The sequence below is a fragment of the Halichoerus grypus genome, chromosome 6 (genome assembly GCF_964656455.1).
Source record: "Halichoerus grypus chromosome 6, mHalGry1.hap1.1, whole genome shotgun sequence".
In the NCBI taxonomy this organism is placed as follows: Eukaryota; Metazoa; Chordata; class Mammalia; order Carnivora; family Phocidae; genus Halichoerus; species Halichoerus grypus.
In genome coordinates, this window is record NC_135717.1 from 114757106 (window position 1) to 114773512 (window position 16407).

At 41.0% G+C, this 16407-nt stretch overlaps 1 protein-coding gene across 1 annotated transcript; it reads right to left on the reverse strand.

The window, feature by feature from the left end:
• Nucleotides 1-626: 626 nt before the first annotated feature.
• OR10AD1 (olfactory receptor family 10 subfamily AD member 1) lies at nt 627-11756 on the reverse strand. The gene is given in 4 exon segments (XM_078074167.1): nt 627-1063; nt 1159-1777; nt 10310-10381; nt 11568-11756. Coding segments are annotated over 4 exon segments (1317 nt in total).
• Between the last annotated feature and the right edge of the window lie 4651 nt (nt 11757-16407).

Sequence of the window (16407 nt, forward strand, 5' to 3'; positions counted from 1 at the left end):
CTGAATGCATTATTATGGTGGCAGTTTAATACCATTACAAGTTCTCCCCCATGGGCTAGTGGAGGCTAACATACGGAGTTCAGGCTGACGATCTTTTTCATTTTCTTCTTTTCTCTGACTTTTCTTAATATCAGCACTGCTCCCTAATTTCCTTTTTCTTAACTTTTCCCGCTACTTTTTCTTATGTAGAGGTGGGGTGGTTGAAGGTGGATTCAGGATATGAGAGTGGAATTTGAGAAAGAAAAGAAGACTAAAATGACAAGTTGAAAGAGAAGAAAACTTTACTTCTAAATGTATATGCAAAACTCAGGCTGCGAATAGAGTGTAAAAGTACTGTACAAATAAAATGAAATGGAATTAAGTACATATATGTCTTTATACGATCCTGTTTTGACAACATAGAAGAAAAAAGTAGGAAATTCTCAAATTATCCTGAGAAAGGACCAAGAGAAAACAACACTTGAAGTGAAATCAGACAGATGAGCATTAGACATCGACAGGATCTTCCAGGTCTGATGCTAGTAGGAAGAAAACTATGAATGCTCTTTCCTAGAGCCTTTCAGCATTGGAGAGTTACCCAGTTGTCAGGGCTGGGGGAGGGAGCTGCTCTTCCAGGAGGCTTCCCACTAGACAGACTCTGTCTTGGCCAGGCTGGTCCTCCCAAGGGCCCTCACCATGGCCCCCTTCATTTCCTTGTTTCGAAAACTATAGATGATGGGGTTGCACATGGGGGTGATGATGGTGTAGAGGAGGGAGAAAGGCTTGTCTTTTTCAGGGCCATGTGTGCTGCGAGGGTTCATATAAGAGAACATGGCTGAGGTGTAGAAAAAGATGACCACAGTCAGATGGGAAGCACAAGTGGAGAAGGTCTTTCCACGACCTGAGGAGGAGGCCCTGCCAAGGATGGAGGCCAGGATGCATGCGTAGGAGATGACAATGAGCACCATGGGGCTGAGCAGCACCACGATGGCATCGGCAAAGATCATCCTCAGACTAAACTGGGGGTCTCCACAAGAGAGAGCGATCACTATGGGGGCCTCACAGAAGAAGTTTTCTATGTGTTCTAGAGAGAGCACAAGCAGGGGGAGTGGCAGGCAGAGCAGGTAGAGGGAGAAGCAGGCTCTCTGCCAAGCAAGGAGCCCGATGTGGGACCCCGACAAGAAAACTTGTCTCTACAGAAGGGATTCCGGAATGACATATACTCAAGAAAGATGCCATTGATCAGCCCAAAGAACCAGGCAGTACTTACCAGCTTCACACAAACCTGCCGGCTCATGATCTGGGCATAGCTGAGTGGGTGGCAGATAGCAACATAACGGTCATAGGCCATAAAAGCTAAGAGGATGCACTCGGCCACACCCATACAGAAAACCAAGTACATCTGGGTTGAGCAAGAGACAAAGGAGACAATGTGGTTCTTGACCACCAGGTGGATCAGCATCTGTGGGATGGTGGTGGTGATGAGGCAGACATCCAGGAAGGACAGGTGGCCAAGGAAGAAGTACATGGGGCTGTTGAGCCTGGGGTCTGTCCAGGTGATGAAGATGATGAGGCCATTCATGGCCATGGCAAGGCTGTAGAGGGCTAGGAAGAGGGCAAAGATCAATGCCCGAGTAGAAGAGGAGCTCTGCTCAAAGCCCACAAGGATAAACTCTGTCACTGTGCTGCCATTCCTTAGGTCCACTGTCTTGGACCTGCTTGAGGAGGGAGGACAGAAAAGCACAGGTGAGATAGTTGTAGGGGAATGTAAGGTACTCACTTGGGCCCAGAGATCCAGCTATAAAAGAACAATGAGTGGTGGTAAACATCTTGGAACTTTAGTAAACTATGTAATTGGCAATGTTGTGGGGCAGTGAAGATGCCAGGGTCACCATAGGCAGCATACATGGAATTGTAATATCAAAAATTGAGGAAGTAATGGTTATACTTTATTCTGGTTTGGTCAGGCCTCAAATGAAGTACTGTGACTGCTCCAGGCCCCTCAATATTGAAGGATTAGCCACTAACCAAAATGTGTTCAAAGGTGTTAAACTAAGATGGTTGGGCCTGGAACCCATGCCAAATGAGAAAAGAAAGGTTTAAGAAATTGAGAAATGGAGTATTTGAGGGAAGAGCATGGTGGCTGTTAGCGTATAGAAGATCATATTTAGGAAGCACTTGGGAGATGTTTAAAGACATTTTTCTAAGAAGAAAAAAATGCTCAGTGTAGTATATGTATTTAAAATAATGGGTTGAGGGACGCCTGGGTGGCTCAGTCAGTTAAGCATCTGCCTTCGGCTCAGGTCATGATCCCAGGTCCCGGGATCGGGTCCCACATCGGGCTCCTTGCTTGGCAGAGAGCCTGCTTCTCCCTCTACCTGCTCTGCCTGCCACTCCCCCTGCTTGTGCTCTCTCTCTCTCTGACAAAAAAATAAATAAATAAAATCTTTAAAAAAATAAAATAAAATAAAATAATGGGTTGAAGTTTCAGAGGAAACAGTAACATTCTAGCCTTCAGCATTGCCCCTTAGGTGAGAATGATTTGCATACCTCTGGGAACAGCCATGCTTACCAGTCATCCACCCTCTTTCCAGACTCCCTCTCCCAGTGGTTGATGCTGCTGTATCCACCATCCATGCAGTGCATGCTGGAGATGGGGCCTGGTTGTGAGCTCTCGCATGCTTTCCCAATAGAAGACAGTTTTCCTATAGGGGTTGGAACTTAGGACTAAGCACTTTTGGGTGGAAAGGATGCAACCATTGCTGTGAGACAAAGGAAGCTATGAGCAGCGCACAAATTCAGCCTTTCTGGAATGGACCTTCAGAAAACTTTGATCTGTCCCTTTGCTTCCAGGATAAGTCTTGTTCTTTTCCCATAATCAGAAAATGAGCATTCAGAATTCTCATGTTCTTTTCTCATTATTATAACTTTTAGGAAGTCATTATGTTCATATTAAATCTCTCTTGTACTCTTCATCTTGTCTTGGAGTTAGATATCAGATCCCTTCCACTTTCAGATGCTTATAGATGGTTAGTATATTCCTTCTTAACCTTCAGTTCTGCCAACCACTCTTCTTTGTTTCCTTTTCTCTCACTCCTTTTTCTACACACTCTTACTCTACCCCCTCTGGGAGTCTTTCCCCCTCCTTTCTCCACTTCCACTTCTCACTCTTTTCTTCTTCCTCTCCTTTTCTCATATTTGGTGTGGCTGTCTGCCATTCAGCTACCTCTGGTTGGACTCCCCTCTCTTTTCCATGTCTTTAAGCATCTCATGTTGCCTATCTTAATTTTAGAAGAGACCTACCCCATTGACTGCCACTCCTTTCCACATTAGATTCCCTGTAGGTGATTTCCTGATAGGTCAAGGCAATAAGCCATTCCCATCATCCGTACTTTGGAACGCTCCCCTAGAACTTGTACCTAGAACTTCTCCTCTTCGAGGCCCATAAAGGGCAGGGAGGATCAGAGAGCAATGTTTAACCCCAGAAGTGGCCTGGAATCATGGGCCCAATGGACATGTTGGGGTTAAGGTCAGAGTTTGGGCAAGGGAAGGCAGTGAGCTATGCTCCAGACAAGCCTGGGGCTTGTCCAAGAAGAAACTAAAGTTCAACCTAAGAAAGCACTAGGATCTATAGGAGTATATAAATGCTTATTGTGGTCCACTGTGCCAGAAAGAATACTCCATGATACCTGGCATCTAGTGCCCTGTTAACCACCGGGGTTAATCAGTCAAGCATTTGCATAAATAAATAGGACAATGACTTGAAAATCACATCCTACCTCATTCTGTTGCTTGGCTGGTGATGATGTTTATCACTGAATCACTGCAGCAAATAATAGAGAAAATCCCATGGTGTTTGAAGAACTGGTCCAGGGAGGATGGTCTGACCTGGTGGGCCACTCTGGAAGAGAGTTGTGATGATGGCCTCATTAGTTCTTCAACGTCCATACCATAGATGATGAATGTTTACTTAAATAATACTACTAAGTTACTTACGTACTGCACTTTAACTGTCACATATTCCACTTGTTAATAAGCTTACTTGCTCCCACTTTTTCAGTGTATGTTTTGACCTTCTCAGGACTTTTAATTTCGTCCCAGTGCTAATTGAATTTTAGTCCCTTGACTTGAAAATCACATGCTCTCTTAATTGTTACTTGAAGAAAACACCAGCAAGAAAATAAGAAAACATTCATACTCCTTTAGCTGCAGACAATCTCATATTATTCTATAATATAAAACATGTCCTTGCAATTGTTTCTGACAAAGAATTTTCTGAGACTGGACATCAGAAATTGTTGCTATGCTCTAAACCTAATTGTGAACCTCTAAAATATCATTTTTATTGGTGGCCTTAATCATGGCCATCGTAATATTTAAATTGATATCTCTCTGTTTTCAGAAAGATATATATATATACACACACATACTTGTGAGATTTCTCTGTTACACCAGAAGAGGATCATGGGATTTTCTTCTGCCCAGGGTACAGATATAAATAACCACCTACGATCCCTTGGACTTCTTGTTTAAAGAGTCAAGGGTCTGTAATCTCATTTAAATTAACAATAATTTATAAAGTAGTTCACACATGCCATTATTTTTATTGTAATTTAAGGATATAATTTAATCTCATTGAAGAACCTCTGTTATGTTGGACAATGTAGTTGAACACAGTTTGGCAAGGAGAGAGGAATAGGGAATAAGTTTTCAGCTGTGGGTCTAGACTGGCTTCAGAGTTGACTTACTGTTCTGATTCCTTTTAGAACCACTTGCAAGGAAAATAGAACTGTTCCAAAGTTCCAAGAGCGTCTCACCAGAGCAGTGATTTGTGTTGGAGGGGCAGCCAACATGAAGGTGGAAGTAGGACTGTTTTAATATCTTACACCCTATGGTTAACTGTAGACTTAATGGGGTTAGAGAACACAATGCTAGATACTGTTAGGGGTGGGGTAGGTAGGGAATAAATTCTTCCATATTCCTGATGTTTCCTTCCACATGGATAGATTGTGATAGCATAACCCTCTTGACCTTTCTCTTCCTCATTCAGACCGTCCCATGAGGAGTGAGTGGCTTACCAGATTGGTGATTTTAGAAGGAGAAACGTGTTTTCTATCCCTTTCCTCTCACCTTCCCCTTGGGAGGGAGTGGCCTTCTCCAGGGCAGGCTCTACCCCCGTTTGGGGAGGCTCTGTGGCAGTACGGTCCTGCCAGTTACAGGGGAATAGGTTTGTCTGTCTAACTCTCTGCTTCTGGATTAGGAAGTCCAATTGCTGCAGTGTCTGCTTTGTTATTAGTAAAAGTGATGTTTTAACCTCCACCTGCAGACTCTGTCTTATTTCTCAGATGATTCAGAGCCAGATGAGAAGAGCAGTGTTATTTACCGGACCCCTCAAAATCCCTAACGATTATTATTAGTGATATAATCACATATATGGAAATAAAATTTTAACAAAAATGTGATAGAGCTTTGATTACAATGACAAGAAACCATTAGTCACAGTGGTGTCTGGGCAGATCCGGAGAGGGAAGAGTTCTGCTGATCCAGGTATGCTGAATGCTCAAGGTATAGGGCTGGTGAGTTCAGGGAGAGAAGCGTACATTCCTTGACCACAGGAGCACGATGAACAAAGTGTGCTATTGTAGACTAGACAGGTGGGAAAATGTCTTATTGTAATGTTAAGATTCTGATTCCTGTCATGTTTACTGAAGAGGAGCAGGACACTGTTGAATACCTTCAACAGTTGGCCACAATGTTCCTGTAGCTTTCCTAGCACGCTATGGCCACAGGAAAGAAAATATAATACAGCACTGTATCATTCATTTATTCTGGAGAGTATGTTTGTTTTAGGAATGAGATTGGCTCACTTAAGTTGTAAACGAACTCATCAGCCTTGTTTAAATCATGTAGATTCTTAGAAAGCTTCAGCTTCTGTGAGGCTTGGCTATCTTCTTGCAGGTCTGCTGTAAATAAAATGTACCTTTAGTAATTTCAAATCTAACACAGCTTGAAATCTGGTTTCTCTTCTGCATACTCTAATCCCTTCCTTTTTTGGATTAAATACATAATTTCATGACTTGAAAGCCAAAAACCATTATTTTTCTGAGCAGAAAAACTTTATGGTGGATATACTTATCCTGAGGTTCATGGAGCTCTAGGGAGTCAGAAGATATGTTTCAGTTTGTCCATGCATCTCTGAAATGTTGTATGAAAACATGTGTGCATGACAGCATTTTTCTTGAGAGTAAAATGAAGAAAAACATATTTGCTGGTGTGGTTGGTGTGAAGATTAGGAGGAAATTTATTCAATCAAAAATGTGCATGTGTATGTAAATATGTTTATATGTAAATCACATAGAACAGTATTTGTAGTAGGGAAAGTGCTCAACAAATCTAGCTTCCTTTTCTAGGTCACTGAATAAATAAAAAATATTAGTTAAGACATTTACTTTTTTTTTTTTTTAAGATTTTATTTACTTATTTGACAGAGAGACACAGCGAGAGAGGGAACACAAGCAGGGGGAGTGGGAGAGGGAGAAGCAGGCTTCCCAAGCAGAAGGCAGATGCTTAAAGACGGAGCCACCCAGACACCCCAAGACATTTACATTTTTAAATGTCATTAATCCTCGGGGTGCCTGGATGGCTCCGTCGTTAAGCATCTGCCTTTGGCTCAGGTCATGATCCCGGGGTCCTGGGATCGAGCCCCACATCGGGCTCCCTGCTCGGCAGGAAGCCTGCTTCTCCCCTCCCACTCCCCCTGCTTGTGTTCCCTCTCTCGCTGTCTCTCTCTCTGTCAAAAAAATAAGTAAAATCTTTAAAAAAATAAAAATAAATGTCAATCCTCAAAATGCCTGAAGCCTTTAAAAAACTGAAGCTGCAAATTAAAAATGTATTTCTAAGCATTGTTAAGTTCTGATAGAGCATGCAGTACAGTTGAGGGTAGAGATGTTTTACAATTTCACTGTACTATGATATGGATAAGAGCTCTAGTAGGGCTTCAATAAAATACTGCGGTATCTCAGAGTAATGAAATAATGAAATACTCAAGGAAAAAGTGTGTAAGAAGAAAAAACATCAACTCCAGAAAAAATAGCTGCTTAATGACTGACAGATTCAGAGGTTGTTCTTGGAAAAGTGCTTTTTTTTTTTTTTTAAAGATTTTATTTATTTATTTGACGGAGAGACACAGTGAGAGAGGGAACACAAGCAGGGGGAGTGGGAGAGGGAGGAGCAGGCTTCCCGCGGAGCAGGGACCCCGATGCGGGGCTCGATCCCAGGACCCTGGGATCATGACCTGAGCCGAAGGCAGACGCTTAACGACCGAGCCACCCAGGTGCCCTGGAAAAGTGCATTTTTATAAAAGAAAAAATGGCCAATGTAAGCAGAAACATGGATTAAGCCCAGAAAGTCTGAAACTGAAAGTTAAAATTATACCCAAACTTTGAGAAAGACTTTAAGAGGTACAAAGTGGCCCTAAAAAGATGTTCTTTTAGTAAATTGAATTATTAGTAGGTATATGATTATTGTGATATAAAGGATAGATTCAGTGATGAAAACCAGTTTCTCCTCAATATTTAGTAAGGAAGATAGAAATTCCTGTCCCCAACTGGACAATGCATGGATCAATTGGAGGCCCCAAATTCCATAATGGCTGATACTCAATAATTTTGAAATCAAATTTATAAAATAAAAAATGTTAATTCATTGGGGCTTCTTTGAGAATTGAGTGAAGATTTCCACTGCTTCTCAAGGCTGAGAACTAAGAGCCAGGCCGAAAATTCTCCTAATTCAATAGGATTAGATCAACAGGCAGTCTTTAGGAGGAAGGCAAAGGCATCCACTGTCCTGATTCTTGCTCAGACAAGCTACAGTTCATCCTAAAGTGGACAATCAATTTCTCTTTGTTAACTAACAATGAAGATTTAGAAATCAGATTTGAAAAAGCAAAAGAAGGGCCATTAATCATTCAAAAATACAGACCTGAGGGTTGCGGAAAGGGAGGGGGGTGGGGGGGATGCGATAACTCGGTGATGGGCAATAAGGAGGGCACATGATGTGATGAGCACTGGGTGTATACGCAACTAATTAATCATTGAACATTATATCAAGAACTAATGATGTACTATACATTGGCCAATTGAATTTAAATTAAAAAAAGAAAAAAAAATGTAGACCTGATGAAAACCTCTAGAAAGGAATAAGGGTGAGCCCCAGAATTAGCCTTGCTAAAAGAGAAGGCAACCAGGATCTACAGAGTTCCTTGTTAGTGAGACGGGGGTCATCCCCAACCAGAGATCAAGAAGAATACACAAGTTGCAGAGTTGTTGGGAAGATTTTGGCACCTATCTGTGGAGGAAGAGAACCAAGTAGTTGTATCTAGCTGAGTGGTGTCTCACATCAGAAATATTAGAAAGACAGTAACCTATACTGAGACCCTTCACCAGGAGCAAAAAAGTGAAATTAGAAAGACCTTTTAAGACCAGAGCCATTGTCTGCCAGGCCTTACTCTGCATCCTACTGCATTAGCCCCATCATTAGAAAGAGCCCAGGCCCTTACCAAACAAATCCTTACATGGCCAGAAAAAAATCATTGTTTTCTTCTGATTTTTGCATTATTCAGAATGCCCTGTAATTGTGGCATTTCTAAAGATTTTTTAAAAGATTTTATTCATTTATTTGAGAGAGAGTGTGAGAGCAAGAGCACAAGTGGGGGGGAGGGGCAGAGGGAGAGGGAGAAGCAGGCTCTCTGCTCAGCAGGGAGCCCAACTTGGGGCTTGATCCCAGGACCCTGGGATCACAACCTGGCCAAAGGCAGATGCTTAAGTGACTGAGCCACCCAGGTGCCCCTAAAGATTTTAAAATTTGAGAAGTAACTTTGGAACTCCATGATTTTCACTAACACAGCTGTATGAAATTTGAGGAATTTAGGAATAAAATTGGAAGGCAATGGAAAAGAAATTTTTGCCATGAAGGACCTAACAAAGTTGTACAAACAAAAGCGTATGGATCCATGGCTGAGAAGATATTTGGAGGACAGATGTAAATGACTTGTAAGGCAGGACAGCTAATCATGAGTGTGAGTCCCTAGAGGCCTCTGCTGGTAACTGTTACAACTTAGCAACCCATCTCAGTGTCTTAGGAACTCGCTTCAGAAGTGTTTCTCTAGACCTACCATTTCCCCTCTTTTCTGTTTTAAGTTCATTCCCATACCCCTTTTCTTAAGTGAGATGGACACAGAGTAGTCAGTCTCTTTGCTCCTCACCATGCCTTGTCAATAACTGGCTTGCAGCAGAGATTTTATCCAATTGAGTTAAACTGTAGAAATGTTCTAAATTCGCTCATTGTTTCTCTCTTAGTCTCCTGCCTTCCTTTTGCTTCAGGATCCACACTGCTTTGCTCCTGGATCCACTCTTTGCTCCTGGATCCACTTCAATCTCTCCATAATCTCTGTGAAATTGAGGTTGTCTGCAATCCCTGCAGTCCCTGACGATGACCTGGCCAAGGCCAAGTGGTTATAAATGTGCCAATGCTGGGCATGCCCGATGCCTGTCAGGGCTAGATTCCTGTGATGTCCAAAAGGTAAATAAGGTCACACGCTCTCCCAGAGGACCCTTCTCATTGATCTGCACTAATGGGAGACACCATAAATAATGGAATTACCAAAAATAACCTCAATTTCATATCGTAGCCGCAGTTCTAACTCCATATTTTGCCTGCCTCCATCTCCTGCCTCCTTCCCCATTCACTGTCTGAGCCCTAATGTGAACTTACATTAGAAGCTGTAATGAAACCAGAGTACACTTGCTGTTCCTCTCCCTTATCACAGTCACCTTCAATATGGAAACTCCATGAGTAAAACAACCAAAAAAACAAGGGAAAGAGAGAGGAAATGATACGCAAAGGTAAAGGTATGCCTAATGATCTTCTTCTGAATGTTGAGGGCCTGTGTATATGAAATTGAAGAGGAGAATTTAGTAATCAAGAATTATTGAACTTGGGCAGATTGGATAATTTCAGCTGTTCTGTGGCATTAGTTAATCTCAGCTATTTTGCTATTTAAAATGCCTGAAAGAAATTTAGAATGACGCTAAATAGCTTAGAGAAGAAAGAGAGAAAAAGTGAGAGAGAGGACGAGAGAGGGAGAGAGATGCGTACCAATAGAATAGAACAAAGCTGAAGCACAGAAAGATTCCTGCACTAAGAAATGGATGATTTTAAAGGCGAATCGTTACATAAAGACTAAAAAACCGTCTGGAACCTGATCTATCACCTTATAGGGAAGCAGGGAGGCTAACAGTGTAAAGTACAGGGACTCTGGGGGCAAGCATACCTGAAATTTAACGTTGGCACTGTCACTTATTATCATGTAGATTTGGCTAGCTGAGACACAAGCTTTTTTCTCCTATAAAACAAGGATTAACTAAAATAAGACATAATTAGAGGTTGCCACAGATTAGACAATAAACATTAGTTCTGATCTCTGTTTCCTCTCCCTCTCCGTGTGGTTTCACTTCACATGTGGAAGGAATACTGTAAAGATCTGGCCAGCTTCCCACATGCAGAAACCCAGAGAAAGAGGAGGATTTCCTCCATCCTAATGGTTCCTGCCTCTCCCTATCAGGAGGGTCTTTCCATCTAACTCAGTTTTCCCCCCATATATGTGAGTCCCATTTTCTCTTAATCTGGCTTCCAGAAACATTGCAAAAAATATCAGCCTCAAGCTCTGTAGCACAATCTCTAAGAGAGGATCATCCTTGAGTCACTTCTCAGCCTCTCTTTCTCCAGGGAACAAGAAAGAAAAATGCCAGATAAATAGAAAATACTGACACGCGCAAACAAAAAGAGGAAGGGTTGAAAAAAGAAAGAAGTGAGAAAAGGTAATCCTAGAGACAGTGGAGAGAGCCCATCCACACAAAACAAAAAGAAGGAAAAATGTTAAAGCCAAAGAGAGGATTAGAGAGACTGAAACAGAGAGACGGAAATAGGAAAAGAGTGTGCATATGTGACATGATGGTGTATATGTGGAAAAGTGATGAACAGGTGGATCTTTGGGGGAGGGAATAGAGAGAAGCACATCAAGAGACAGAGAAGTAAGGACCCAAATCTCAGCACAGAAAAATATAAGAAAAGCCAAATGTGGAAAAAGAGACTGAGAGGCTGACCAGGCAGGCTGGGCATGGCTCCCTGGTCATGTGGAATCAGAACTAATTAGCCAGGTACTAGGGTTCTTCTCCCTCAAGTTCTAGAAATGAAAGAAATGGAAAGATTGGATTGTCTCCCTCTCTGCAGCAATTAGAGACAGGTCTTCGCAAACCAAACTGGCCTCACCAGACACATGCAAGCCAGGTGCCCCCCAGCCAGAGCCATGAGGGCTGGTAGGCAGACTGAGAGCCTAATGGAACCTCAGAGGGGTGACTGAGAGAACAGAGTAGCTGGGAGAGAATTGGAAAAGCAAGAGAGGGAGAAATGGACAAGGTGGAGGTTAATGGAGTCTCCTTCATAATCTCTGTGTGCAGAGCTCTGGTGTGATCTGAACACAGGTGGTCACTGAGGGAGCCAGGGGGTATTCATCTCTGATGGATGCCAACCGAGTCAGGGGCAGCTTTCAGTGCAGAAGTGAGCACATTCACTGACCTTCTCCACGGGCTTTGGTACATGAAGGTGATGACACTGGCTGTGCTGATCTCAGGCCCAGAGGAGGGATCCACAGGCATAGAGTGAGGGTGCAGTGAATTCTGCTGCAAACCAGCAGCTTGTTTATAGGGCAAGGAGGACATGCACACAGGCAGGTGTGAGCTTCTAACTGGTTCCTGTTGGGAGCCAACCGTAATAAGGCCAACTATCTCTTGTGAAGTGTTACCATTCTAACTGGATCCCTGGGGAGAGTCTTATACCAGTTCATCCCAAGGCTCCCTTGTGAGGCTATGTCCATGGCAGGTGGCTGGAAGGTCTAGAATAGTCTCAGGTTTTCCCAGGAAAGTTCTACTCCATTTACCAGATGACTTGATAGACAAGGGGGCCTGGCAAGTATCATTATCCTCATGTCCTCAGCTTCAAATCTGGGAGCCCTTTAACTCTGGTCTACCAATTTTATTTTGGAATTAATTTTCCAGTTAGGGGTTCTGATGATGTAGGCAGCATTTCTTGTGTCCCCAGTTAAGTACTTTTTCATACCATTATGCTACATTCAACACAATAATAAACATTGGCTGAGTACCCACTCTGCTCCAGTCACCTTATTCAGTGCTGTCAATAGGGTGATAAACACACAGTCACAAGCTCTCCTTGATAACACGCTCCCCTCCTAATCGCCATCCTCTACCTTTTCCTCACACTTCCTTTCTTGAAATCTGGAAGAACCTTCTTTCTCCTGATCCACCCACTGTTCTTCCAAAATCCCACTTGCCTACTACTGAATTTGATTCTGCATAAGCCAAAGAACCTCAGTTGTCCTCACATCCCCTCAATCCTCTAAAGCTCTTCTTTCTACTCCTGGAGAGCCTGGACTCTTGTAAAATCGAAATTTATGATGCTTGTGTCCTGACTCATTCTAAATGTGTGGGAAAAATGGCTTTTTCTCTGCACTCTACCATATACTTCCACCACCATCACCAAGTCTGGGTCTTACAAAATCTAATTTAATTGGGGCATTTTTGAACCATAACTCGGTTTGGAGGAAGACATGATTTTAAAGCATAAGGCACAAAAGCTAAGCCTCAGGTTACTGACCTTTGCAGTACAAGATGTCTGACATTCCTTCAGATATCCATCCAAAAAATCCTGGAAAAAAAAAAAAAAAGCAAACTTGTCAAGTTCTTTAAAAACAGCGATTTCTATACCTTCAATTGATATTCTAAGAAGGAAGGTTATTGGTCTCCTCACTTCCCTATAACCTCTCATCCACAACATTTTATGACCGAATTCCAACCCAAACATGGGGTTTTTCATCCAAACCCCAAATTTGGGTGAAAAAATATAGTTGACCCTGGGACAACTTAGGAGTTAGAGGCACCACCCCTGTGTGCAGTCAGAAATCTGCATAAAACTTTAACTCCCCCAGAACTTAACAACTAATAGCCTACTGTTGCTTGGAAGCCTTACCGATCACATAAACAGTCGATTAACACATATTTTTTTTTTTTTTAAAGATTTTATTTATTTATTTGAGACAGAGAGAATGAGAGAGAGAGAGCACATGAGAGGGGGGAGGGTCAGAGGGAGAAGCAGACTCCCTGCCGAGCAGGGAGCCCGATGCGGGACTCGATCCAGGGACTCCAGGATCATGACCTGAGCTGAAGGCAGTCGCTTAACCAACTGAGCCACCCAGGCGCCCTAACACATATTTTGTATGTTATATACATTATATATTGTATTTGCACAATAAAGCAAGCTAGAGGAAAGAAGATGTTATTAAGGAAATCATTAGGAAGAAGAAATACATTTAGAGTACTGCACTGTAAAAAGTCCATATGTAAGTGGCCTTGCACAGTTCAGACCTGTGTTGCTCAAGGATCACTTGTAAATCAAAAAAAGAGATGTCCAAAGTGGTATAATTTCTAGAGCCATAGGGCAGAGTTGTTAACTCTATTGATGCAATGTGAGGTAAGTCTCTATATTATAATTTCCATTTATTTAGAGTTTCTCTAGTGACATTTCCATAAATTTATATGCATCTTTCCATGAAGGATTGACTGTTTTCAGTAGGGTTATTCCTATGTACTTTATATTTTGGATACTATTTAAAGTGGTATCTTAAAATTTTAATTTTCTAATATGTTTGCAGGTATATAGAATGCAATTCAATTTTTGAATATTGATTTTGTGTCCAGTAACCTTGTTAAAACCTATGAATTTTAATACATTATCTGTGTATAGTTTTTAGTTTTTCTATGAAGACCATCACATGCCATCTGTAAATGAAGACAGTTTTGCATTTTCATTTCCAGTTCTTATACCAATTTCCCTTGCTTTATTGTACTTTCTAGGATCTTCAATACAATCTTAAGTATGTATACACAATGGAATATTACTCAGCCATCAAAAAGTGAAATCTTGCCATTTCCAACAACGTGGATGGAACTAGAGGGTATCATGCTAAGTGAAATAAGTCAGTCAGAGAAAGACAAATACCATATGATTTCATTCCCATGTGGAATTTAAGAAAAAAAAAAGAGATGAACATATGGAAAGGGGGAAAAGAAAAAAGGAGAGAGGGAAACAAGCCATAAGGGACTCTTAATGATACAGAATAAACTAAGGGTTATTGGAGGGAGGGGGGTGGATATTAAGGGGGGCACTTGTGATGAGCGCTGGGTGTTGTATGTAAGTGACATATCACTGAATTCTACTCCAGAAACCATTAACCAATATTGCACTGTATGTTAACTTACTAAAATTTAAATGAAATAAAATACCATCCTGAATAAAAGTAGGGATAATGGTTACCTAGGCTTATTTATGATTTAGAAGGCAATTTTATTGTTTCACTTCTGGAGGAGGATATTTGCTGTTGAGTTTTGGTGTATAATCACTTTAATACCTTAAGGAAGTTCATTTTTTTTTAAGATTTTATTTATTTATTTATTAGAGAGCAAGTGAGAGAGAAACAGCATGAGAGGGTAGAGGGTAAGAGGGAGAAGCAGGCTCCCCGCTGAGCTGGGAGCCCAATGTGGGACGTGATCCCAGGACTCCGGGATCATGACCTGAGCCGAAGGCAGTCGCTTAACCAACTGAGCCACCCAGGCACCCAAGGAAGTTCATTTCTATCCCTGGTCTGCTGAGAAGTTTTTAAAAAAATTTTTAAAAATTACAGACAGGTATACATATTTAATAGAACAGATGCCTTTCCTGCATCTACCGAGATGATCATGTGGTTTTTCTTCTTTAGTCTGTTAATGTAGTCATTTACATAATTCATTTTCTGATGTGCAATCAACTTTGAATTATTGGAATAAATTCAATTTTGTTCAGGACATAAGGTATTATATTTTTAATACATTGTAGGAGACAGTTTTCTTTTCTTTTTTTTTTTTGGAGACAGTTTTCTTTAAGAATTTTGCAACTATGTTTGAGAATGAGATTAGTTGATTTTGTCTTTATCAAGTTTTGGTATTGAAGTTATCACTTAAAAAGTTGAGGTGTTTCCCTCTTTTTCCAGTTATCTAAAATTAGATTACTTTTCCTTGATTGATAGTATTTGCCTTAAGATCCTATGTCTGGTTCTTTATTTATAGAAATATCATAGAAATATTTTTTTCAAGTTTTTATTGCCATTCTAGTTAGTTAACATATATGGTAAATTTGGTTTCAGGTGTAGAATTTAGTGATTCATCACTTACATATAACACCCAGTGCTCATCACAACAAGTGCCCTCCTTCATATGCATCACCCATTTAGCCCAGGGCCCAACCACCTCTCTCCATCAACCCTCAGTTTGTTCTCTCTAGTTAAGAGTCACTTATGGTCTGCTTCCCTCTTTCTTCCCCCTTTCTGTATGTTCATCTTGTTTTCTTTCTTAAATTCCACATATGATTGAAATCACATAGTATTTGTCTTTCTCTATTTCGCATAGCATGATACTCTCTACCTCCATCCATGTCATTGCCAATGGCAAGATTTCATTCTTTTTGATGGGTGAGTAATATTCCATCATAGATAAATACGTATATGTGTATATATATATATACACCACATCTTCTTTATCCATTCATCATTCAGTGGATCTTTGGACTCTTTTCATAGTTTGGCTATTGTTGATAATGCTGCTATAAACATCGGGGTGCATGTGCCCCTTCAAAAAAGTATTTTTGTATCTTTGGGTAAATACCTCATAGTACAATTGGTGGGTCGTAGGGTAGTTCTATTTTTACCTTTTGAGGAACCTCCATACTACAACAGCAAAAATGAACTATTGGGACTTCATCAAGATACAAAGCTCTGCACAGTGAAGGAAACAATCAACAAAGCTAAAAGACAACCTATGGAATGGGAGAAGATATTTGCAAATGACGTATCTGATAAAGGATTAGTATCCAAAATCTAGAAATTTAAAAAATTTTAAATTCCAGTATAGCTAATGTACAGTGTTATTTTAGTTTCAGGTGTCCCATAGAGTGATGGTACCATTTAGTACCATATACTGATATATCACCCAGTGCTCATGACGACAAGTGCACGCCTTAATCCCCATCACCTATTTTACCCATCACTCCACCCACCTCCCCTCTGGGAAGCATCAGTTTGTTCTCTATAGTGAAGAGTCTGTTTTTTGGTTTGCCTCTCTCCTTTTTTATTTTTTTTTAATCTTTGCTCTTTTTTTGTTTCTTAAATTCCACCATGAGTGAAAGCATATGGCATTTGTTTTTCTCTTACTGACGTATTTCACTTATTTCAGTTAGCATTATACTCTCTAGCTCCATCCATGTTTT